The sequence below is a fragment of the Amia ocellicauda genome, chromosome 17 (genome assembly GCF_036373705.1).
Source record: "Amia ocellicauda isolate fAmiCal2 chromosome 17, fAmiCal2.hap1, whole genome shotgun sequence".
Lineage (NCBI taxonomy): Eukaryota > Metazoa > Chordata > Actinopteri > Amiiformes > Amiidae > Amia > Amia ocellicauda.
Genome location: NC_089866.1, coordinates 12,320,910 through 12,330,333, shown reverse-complemented (window position 1 = coordinate 12,330,333; position 9,424 = coordinate 12,320,910). Strand labels below are relative to the sequence as shown.

The following is a 9,424-nucleotide window of genomic DNA, read 5'->3' as shown; positions in this document are numbered from 1 at the left end:
TGCTTGCAGAGCACCGATCCGTCCACCTCACTCAAAACACTTCACACCAACAACACTTCCCTGTGTCTTTAATGGATACCACTCCCGGTGCTTCCAAGTGCTTTTTCAAAGATTTCTAAACTGAATTTAACCTGTCTTGCGTTATTATAAAACCCACACAATTCCACAATGTTTTCTGACTGCGATTAATCGAGACTTTGTTTTAAAGTTGCGGGAAGATGTATCGATATTGAAATCAGTTAAGTTCCATCAAGTGGCTTAGATCTTGGAGAACGGGACGGTTAGTGTTTAATTTATTATAATTAGAAATATGTTTTCATAAATAGTTAAATGTCATATCACAGATCTTAAATACTCAGACGTGTTTTATACCACAGCGAAATGATTTCCCTTTCCTCTACTGAACTACTGTGTCGATTCGACGAGGAAGGCTGGACTTTAAACTTATACTTTAAAATAGATGTAGCCTATTCTAATATATTTCAGTGGTGATTCGTGGTGAAAGGGCATGACGAGACTGAGCTGTTATTTCTCTGTACGGGCAGTATAGGGGAGTGAGTACCGTACAGTTGTGTTTCAGATAACAGGGAGCCAACCCCCGCAACCATAAGGGGATCTCAGGATGGAGGGGGGCCTGAGCTCATCGCTGAACGCCGAGGAGAAGGAGAAGGTCGGTCTCCCTGGACTTTTGAAAACACTGAACACCAACAAATAACTCAGATCACGCAACATTTATTCTAGATAGGTGTATGTAGACAGGCCAGTGGAAGTAGTCCAGATTGTGTGTGTAACAATGTGTCGCATTGGAGGTGAGTCTGGAAAAAACTGCCTATCCGCCTAGTGGAAACTGTCTCTCTTTGGCTGCTTTGAGGAATATTTGTATGAACTTCCTGAATCAATTTGCTCCTAGACACCAGAACAAACAAAATAGGCCTCCCCTTGCTTTTAACTATTCTTATGTACACGATAGTTAAGATTTCTATGATCAGACCCTATCCACTGTTCTGTACTTGCATCTCTCTCTGTACTGTGTTTGAAGTGCTTTCTGGAACTGTTAACCATTTGAGATGCCCTTCAAGTATCAGATAATAGACAGACTGTGACTCCTGCACCACGCTAATTCATATCTGGAAAGGGATCAGTGCATATTCTCTTCATTGTAATGTACACACAGGTTATTATAAACAAGGCAGATGTTGTTCTCTTATGATAGGATAAGAAGACAAGCCTAAATTAAATGGTATGGGCACTGCTGAAATGGGAGGATGTGTTATGTGAGCATTGTTTTTTGGCATTGTATAATGTTTAATTGCTTTTGTACTTACACACACACTTTTTTCAGTTGAAGAAAAGACTGGCTTTACTGCAGAAGGAGTACAGCAGGACTGTACAGAGACTGCAGGTGAGCTGGGCAGTTTTACCAGAGAGCCCTTATTCTTTCTGCACACTGGGCGAGGGGGATGTAGATTTCAGTGAGGATGTTGTTGATATTGATTTGTTTTTTATATAGAAATAAATAACTGCTTTTCAAAATTTACTTCTGGTCTTCTGACATCAAACTACTTCAAAATTGTTGCATCTAGCTTTCTGAGAAAAAAAAATACACTTGTTTGAGTTGAGTGAGTGTGAGTGTGAGAGAGATTCTCGTGGCATTGTGATCTGATGTGAGCTCCCCACAGCGTGCAGAACGATCTGAGTCTGTGCAGAGACACGTGAGAAGCAGGATCACAGAACAGAACTGTCTGCTCCAAGAGGAACTGGGACCCGCCAGGCTGCCCTCCCCTGGTGAGTCAAGCTGATACTAGCACTGAAAACTACAATAATTAATGAGTGACATTGAAGCCTCATTAAGCTCTTTGCTATTTTTTCATGTTCTTTCCCCTTTTCCAATCATAGATTTCCCACTGGTGAATAGTCTTTCTAAAGATGTGAATGTGCTGCCAAGAACCAGTGACTCTGCCGATCAGTCTAAGAGCACAGCAGTCCACTTCAGCCTACCCCATGAGGTCCTCAACTACTGTGTCCTCTCCAGTGAAATGTGGGGGTCCCCAGGCTCGACCCAGCTCTCTGATAGTCCCGACCCACAGTCCAGCAGTCAGGAGCGGGCCGTGGCCCAGGGTGAGGGGCGCAGGAGCCTTTCTGCTCACCGCCTGCGCTCCCGGAGGAGCCGTTTGCGCTGGGAGAGGAGAGAGCAGGTTGGGGGTGGTGGGATTTCAGACACGGAGAACAGCGAGGAAGGGTCAGAGCTCATCGCCCTGAGGATGGGAGAGAAGCCCGGGTCTCCGGCGCTGCGGTCTAGTGGTGGGGAGGAAAAAAATGAGAGGAGTGCATTCCCTGAAGCACTCCCTGAAAACTGCAGGGGAATAGAATCTCAAGATCCAAGCTGGGGAGGTACAGAAGAGGAGGTGGTGGGAGTACGGAAGGATCTGATGGCCGATCTGTCTATATCTGCAAGCCTTGACTTGCAGGATGGCCCAGCAGACCCTCTCAGAAGAACTGTTCTTCACTCCCTGCCATTTCCAACCTCACATCAGCCCCCAAGTGACGCAGGCTCTCCACAGCTCCCTGGGCAGACAGGGGGGGCTCAGTGTAGGGCAGATTGTGTGCTGCCTGCTCTGACTCCCCCCAAGGTAGAAACAGCAGAGTCAGGACTGGAAAATGGTATCTTTGAGCTGGAGAAGGGGTATCCCAGGGAGATAAACACCCCAAGTACTGACAAACTCCTTTCTCCCACCCCTGATACTACAGGAGGGGGTGGTCTGAGCTCCTGCACGCTGGTTGAGGGATTGCTCTTCCCAGTTGAGTATTACATCAGGACCACGCGGCGCATGTCCTCCTCGCAGAGCACGGTTGACCTGGGGGCAGTGATTGATAGCCAACTGAGCAGGGGCAGGTGGAGGAGGAACAGCTGTGGCAAGAGGGGAGCCAAGGGGGGCTCGATCCATAACCAGAAAAGCCCCACCCAAGACCCATCGTCCCAGACATGCACAGCTATAACGTCCTCCAGCCCCACCCACATCACTCCAGAATCAGGGAGCAGCCAGAGGTGCCAGTCCTCATCTTCTAGGAGCAAGCCAATCAGAGGAAGGAAGCAGGGCAGGGGGAGGGGAAAGAGGAGGGGCCAACATCCAAGAGCCAAGTCTGAATCTCTCCCTCAAACCTCGTCGCCGCTTCCCCCTTTGAGCAATCCAGCTGGAAATCCTGCCAGAGATTCCCAGTCTGGGAATGTTAAGTCTAAATTGTATCCCATCTTCCAGGCGGTGGACACCAGTGGTCCTAGAGGTGCCGGGTTACCCAAGAGTGGCCGTGCAGTTGGTGCTGAAACGGAAAAGCATAAAGGTACTAGCATTTCAATTAAGTCTTGTCTTCTTTCTTTCCAACTGTGATTGTACAGGCATGTTTGCAAATGTATTAAAAAATAAATCGGCCTCCCTTGCTTTATATTTGCTAAGCTGAGTGATTGAGAAGCAAAAATCTACCTCAGGTTTAAGCTGCCTTACAAGTTGTAGCTTTGTTACACTGCAGTCATTTCCATTGGAGCACAAGTGTCAGTGATGAGAATAGGTGGAGGAGGTTGTTTGGGTGGTAATTATTGGGATCTGTGCTGTTCAGCTTGTAGTAACCCATGCTTCTGCCATATCTGTTTCTGTCCGTCCCCCTCCCCTCCCCCCAGATTCAGGGCTGTCTCCTCCAGCACCCGGGCTATGGGGGTCCCTCTGTCTGCCACCGCCTGGTCCCGGGCAGAGAGACCCACGACCGCCTCCCAGTGCCCTGGCCCATGGCCTGCGCTTCCTCCTGTCTCACTTCGACCTCAAGGACTTCCACCTCCCCGACCAGGAGTTTGGGTGGCTGAAGCTGGAGAAGCTCAAGTCTTCCGTCACTGGGTCCCTGGAGGCCTTCCCATGGGGCCGATCCCCTTACAACACCCGGCGGGCCACTGCTAAAACCCTCCAAGATGCCCGCCTCTCTGGAGACCTTTCCCTAGTCATGGTGGACCCGGGTGCGACTGACATCCCCATCTCCACAGAGCCCTGGGTGCACCTACCTCTTACATTGGCAGAGGAGTGTGGCCATCTGACATCACAGACTGCAGCCCTGCCGCAGGAGGAGAGAGTCGGGGCTGCAGCTGAGGTCCAGGGTCCCCCCACAGCAGGGACGGGAGCTGCAGGGGAGGAGGGGAGTGGGGACTGCAGCAGGCATACAGGGGAGGGGGCAGACTGTACAGGACCCCCTGAGGCAGCAGCTCCATGGGCATGGCACAGCGTGTGTGATGTGCAGGGGCCATCTACTCCTGATGCTACCGACCACACACCTGACGTGGTGGAGACTGGGATGCTGACCCAGACGATGGGAGGAGAAGAAAAGAGAGGAGGGGGAGAGAGGAGGGCAGTCACAGAGTCACTCTCTTTCTCCTGTCCAAATGTTGCCGAAGACCAGGGCCTCCTGTTGCCGGGGGCTGAGGTGCTGGGGTCTGCCACATTCCTGTGTCCGGCTCCAGTGGAAAACAGGTGGAGAACTGCTGTTGAGACACAGGAGAGGCTAGCTGGGGAGGGCGAGAGTCCTGCAGTTAAGACCGCTTGGAAAGATCTTCCTGATCCCAGAGACAAGCCACCTGGGTTGAATACTGGGCTTCCTCCTGGTGATCTGGAGTCTGGGGTGGCAGGAACCAGGCTGGCTGCCCAGGTTCATTCTCCACTGATTCTAAATCTCACACCAGCCTCCACGCAGAGCGTCGAGACCCCTGCTCCGGCCTCCTGGGGCAGCCCCGCCTTCCCCTCCCTAGGGCTCACCCCTGCCCTCCCTCTGCCTCCCAGCATCCCCTCACTGGTGGCCTCTCCTTCCCATCCCCTCCGGCCCCAGGGCAGTCCCCAGCTGCTGCCTCTCTTTAGGAAACGCTGCCGAGAGTCCTCCCAGACCACACAAATGGAACCGCAGTTGGCAGGGCTCCTTGAGAGACCGCAGACCGAAGACAGACCCCCGCTTCCAGATGAAACTGTTGAACACTTCCCTGATACATTTCCACTCAGCCTACCTCTCTCTCCACTCATACACCCATCCCCCCTCCCTCAGGTAGCAGAATGCCCCCCTAACTCACAGCAGCCCACGCGCTGTCCCTCCCAGACACCCAGCGCTGACTCAGTGCAGCTCTCCTGGGGGAGGGAGTCTGCACTGAAGGATGGGGTTGATGCCACTCCCAGAGTGCACTGTACCCTCTCAGGCAAGCCTTTCCTGGGTCAGAGTGCACTGGGCATGCTTTCTCCCTTGCCCCCCATTCCTCTGTCCAGCACACCACAGCATCTGCTCTCCCAGGCTGAATCAAACACACCGCCTGGGAGCCAGGACCGAGAGGAGAATGGAGACCCTGATCGTGAGCGCTCTCCTCTCCCTCAGACTGCACAGAGCCTTACAGCCCACCCACCCTCACAGCCCTCTCTCCCACCACAAAGCCCGGGTGAAAAACCTTTATTGCTACCTTCAGCTGATGTGCTGCAGCTCAGCCTGGGTGTGGAGGAAGACCTAGATAGCTACTTCTCTGACTCCATGTGGACTGGAGTCCCAGGGACCCAGCCGCCAGCCCCAAACAAGGTGACCTCACCTGAGCTGAGCCCTAGAGCGAGGCAGAGCCCTTCAGCATGCACTGCAAAGGACCCTGTGTCTGCACCCTCCCCTGCATCCCCAAAGAGCCCGCTGCCTCACCCTGCCTCCCTGCAGCTCGTACATACTCTGAAGGTGACACACTCTCACTTTGTCTCTTCCTCTTATTATGTAGTCAGTCTGTTGTTTAGTGTATTTGTGTCTTTTATTTAGTCACTTGGTGTCTGTCTTGCCTGTCAGGATGTGGAGTCTGTCTTCCAGTCAGCCGTCTAAATTTATGAGATTGTCTCTAAGGCAGTCACTTCTTTCCTTTCTAAGTCTGGCTGTTAAGCAGTGAGCCTGCTTTGGTCTGTGTAAATGTGCTTGTCTGTCAGTGTCCATTTTAGTCCTTGATTCTGTGTGCCTGTCTCTGGCAGTCAGTGCGTCTCCCGCAATGTGTTACGCAGTCTGTGACCGCGTGTTTGTTTCCCCAGGCCCCGGCAGGTCCATGTCTGGTCGACGTGTGCAGTGTGTGTTGCCGTGGGGAGGACGGGGCATTGAGGGAGTGCGTGGTGACCGCAGGGGAGTGGGCTGTGTCTGTGTGGGGGCCGAAAGTCCAGGGCTGGAGCCTGCTGCACACCTGGACGTTCACTGAGGTACAACCGCTGTGTTGCTCCCAGAGCTATAACCACTCATTCCGTTTAATTCAATGTTCCATCCCCTGGTGCTTTCTGAATAGGACTGTGACCAGCATTTTCTAAGCAGATGTAAATAAACAAAACTGACAAAGAATTACAGCTACATTATTTTAACGATACGATGATAAGATAAATTATTTCACTATGTCCTGTGCTTTTTTTTTCCACACCGAGATGCATGTTTCGATCCCTCTCTCTTCCGCTCTCTGTCTGTCTGTGTCTTAGCACCCTGTGATCGGACTCGAGATGCTGCCAGACTCCCCCGGCCTGCTGTGTGTCACCCTGGGACAGCTGGAGATTAGAGAGGCCAGGTATAGAGAGAGAGTGAGAGGGAGAGAGGGATACAGAACGTAAACCTGAGAGAGTGAGAGAGTAATACAGTAAGACAGAAATACCGAATGACGTCCCTATCGCTATTTTCCAAACCGGAATGGTACATAGCCTTGTAACATACACTGTACCAACAACACATTTTTGCATCTCGGTCAAGCATTTTAACTTGGTAACCCCTTTGTGTGTGTGTGTATGTGTGTGCGTCTCTGCAGGGTACTGGGCTGTGTCAGTGTGGATGGGCCCTTCTCCCACACCCTCTTGTGTGCAGGGAAGGTGCAGGCTGTGCTGGGGGTGTCTGGATGCAGAGTTGCCTGCTGCTCTCAGTCTGAGTCAAGGCAGGCTGTGGATCTAATGAGACTTTCAGAGGAGGGCAGGTACAGTAACACTCACACATAGACACACAGACACAGACACCCTCACAGCTGTTAACATTTTTTTTGTTATTCACTAGTTACGCTGGCCTCCTTCTTCTTGATATTGAAATGTTTTGCTTTTGACATTGGCATTCATACTGGGACTAAGATAAATGTGTGTATCAGTATCATTATGTGCACAGTGAGATGACTGTGGGTGTGGTCTCTGTGTGGCAGGACGGAGGACACCTTCTCCCTGGCCTCCCCTGGTCAGTCTGTCCGGGCACTGGCTGTAGTGGACGGACAGAAGGATGCTTTGATCGGTTATACGGACTCCAGCGATGTCCTCCTCTGGTGAGAGAGACTGTTCAAGATGTTCAAACTCTCACACCACTATTTTGCTGTAGGCACAAAACAAACCTAGTCTTTTTACATGTGGTAAAATGTTGCGGACATTGTGTCTTCAACGTTGTACTCTGTTGTAGGCTAGGACCTGCAATTCCCCAGCTCAGTCCTTCTGCACATCTTAGCTAGGATCGGAAACAATCCTTTTGTATTCATCATTTTTGTCTTTTCAGGAACATGAGGACAAGCCACCTGCTGCAGCGCATTTCTCTAGGCTTGAGTTACCCTGGGTCTATGTGTCTGAGAGGATACTCACAAAGTGTAAGGCAGTTGCTCATAACTCAGTCAAAATTCTCCTATGAAGATTAGATTTTGAACTGATAAAGAAAACTACTTGCACAGAAGAGAGAGAGAGAGAGGGGGAAGACATGCCCTGTTTGGATAACCCTACCCCCCACAGAATATTGTGCTACTCCTGATTTTTTTTTCTCACCTCATAAAATGGGAGTGCAACCAATCCTTTTATTTTTTTTGCGGATGGTCATTGTTTTCAAAAAGTCAAATCTATCTGAACGCTTTTCTATATCTGGGACCACAGTGTGCCTCAGTAGTTTTGAACAACTGTGACAGATTACACTGCTAAAGTGATCTGTTTATGTCTTTGAGACTGGGCTACCATTGGACCGTTCCAGTGAGGTATTTACAATTTTCACATCAGTTCTGACCAATTGTCCCCAGTGGAATAGGCCTCATTTTAAACATTGTACATTGCTGCTATACTTCTGTCAGGCGCCTAGAAACTGATCCGTCTGTCTCTGTGCGTGTCCCAGGGCGTGCTGTTCCTACTCCTGCAGTGTGTGTTTGTCAGTACCCTTGATGGAGAGGAGGGGGCGCTGTTCTCTTTGGTCGCCACCAACCCTGTCACTGCCAAAACCAGCCTGGCACACAGCCTCAGTCAGCCTGCACAGTGTCCAGGGAGGTAAGATGCAACAACCCCCCCTGTCTGTGGGAGTGGTTAAGACCGACCGCTATAAGTAATTGTAAATTAATAATAAGAGTAAGCTTATAAGTACTAATTACAATAATAATAGTAATTCAAATAATAATAGCAGCACAGCAAGGAATATATAGAATTAGTTACTTTTTATTTTATCAGTTATAGTGAAAATACCCTTTATCTTGTTTTGTTGAGCACATGCTGTACAAAGCTGACATTTGTTCTGTGTGTGTCTGTGCCCCTGTGTGTCATGCAGGCTGGTGCACGGGGATGTACGGGGGGATGCGGTGGCCGCAGTGTTCCAGTCAGGGGCAGTGGCGGTGTGGGCTGTTGGGGACAGTCGTGTTGTTACCACCCTGCTCCCGGGGCCCGTAGGGGGCTGGCACCTGGCTCGGTGGGGGGGGGCCTGCTCCCTCCTGGCCGGGCAGCTCAATGGAGACGTCTCCCTGTACCACTACTCCCTCCCAGAGCCCTGAGTCTCCCTGAGGACCGCAGCTACAGAGACGCCAATTACACTACAGGAACTATACACAGTGCTCTCCCAGCCAGGCACTGCACTCAAGATAGACATGAAAACTACAGTTTTGAACTATAGCGGTTTTAAAATAGACTGAATTGCATTTAAACGTGTATACAATTTTACAATACTAATCTATTTAAGTCCAGATATGTACTGTTTGTATTGTTAGTTTTATGTGTTTGAATCTATTTAGGCTCTACTGTTTGGAGGAAAAAAGGCTATTTTTAACAAAACATTTCAAGTGTTTATAAAACAATGTATATTATTGTAACCTTTTTTGTGTTTTTAATATTATATATAATGTGTGTGTGTGTGTTTCTCACACGAAGTTCTTTAGTTTATTTGGGGTTACAGACACTAACTCTTGAAAAACAATAAATAATTGCAATTAATACACATAAGAGTAAAAAACTGAAAGAGTCTGGTTTGGAAGGTTGACAGAACAAAACTATCGAAAATATCTAATCGTGGCGGTCTATCCCTATCATTAAAAAACGGAAACTAATAAGCTCTCCCACCATTTTGGCTCTGGAATCATTCTAGATTCCAAACGCTGTCATCGCTGCGCATGCGCCCTGCACCCCCTCAACTCCAGCGCTTTTTC

The 9,424-nt window shown here is 49.8% G+C and overlaps 1 protein-coding gene across 2 annotated transcripts; it reads left to right on the top strand.

Annotated features, from left to right (window-relative positions):
- The first annotated feature begins 29 nt into the window (after positions 1 to 29).
- Positions 30 to 9,091, top strand: palb2 (partner and localizer of BRCA2). 2 transcript variants are annotated; one of them, XM_066690258.1, is made up of 13 exons: positions 30 to 280; positions 551 to 670; positions 1,343 to 1,402; positions 1,680 to 1,785; positions 1,897 to 3,339; positions 3,674 to 5,730; positions 6,069 to 6,230; positions 6,498 to 6,583; positions 6,818 to 6,979; positions 7,196 to 7,312; positions 7,537 to 7,624; positions 8,134 to 8,282; positions 8,557 to 9,091. In XM_066690258.1, exons 2-13 carry the CDS (start codon positions 623 to 625, stop codon positions 8,774 to 8,776), a joined length of 4,698 nt encoding a protein of 1,565 aa, XP_066546355.1. In that variant the 5' UTR covers positions 30 to 280; positions 551 to 622; the 3' UTR covers positions 8,777 to 9,091. The 2 variants fall into 2 exon arrangements, with proteins under 2 accessions (XP_066546355.1, XP_066546354.1); XM_066690257.1 differs by having other exon boundaries at positions 546 to 670.
- The last annotated feature ends 333 nt before the right edge of the window (positions 9,092 to 9,424 follow it).

Excerpts from the sequence above, each read along its gene's own strand:
- palb2 (XM_066690258.1), top strand. The coding sequence starts at position 623 with ATGGAGGGGGGCCTGAGCTCATCGCTGAACGCCGAGGAGAAGGAGAAG. Across the intron at positions 1,403-1,679 it reads GGACTGTACAGAGACTGCAG|CGTGCAGAACGATCTGAGTC; the intron begins GTGAGCTGGGCA and ends AGCTCCCCACAG. Across the intron at positions 5,731-6,068 it reads AGCTCGTACATACTCTGAAG|GCCCCGGCAGGTCCATGTCT; the intron begins GTGACACACTCT and ends TTGTTTCCCCAG.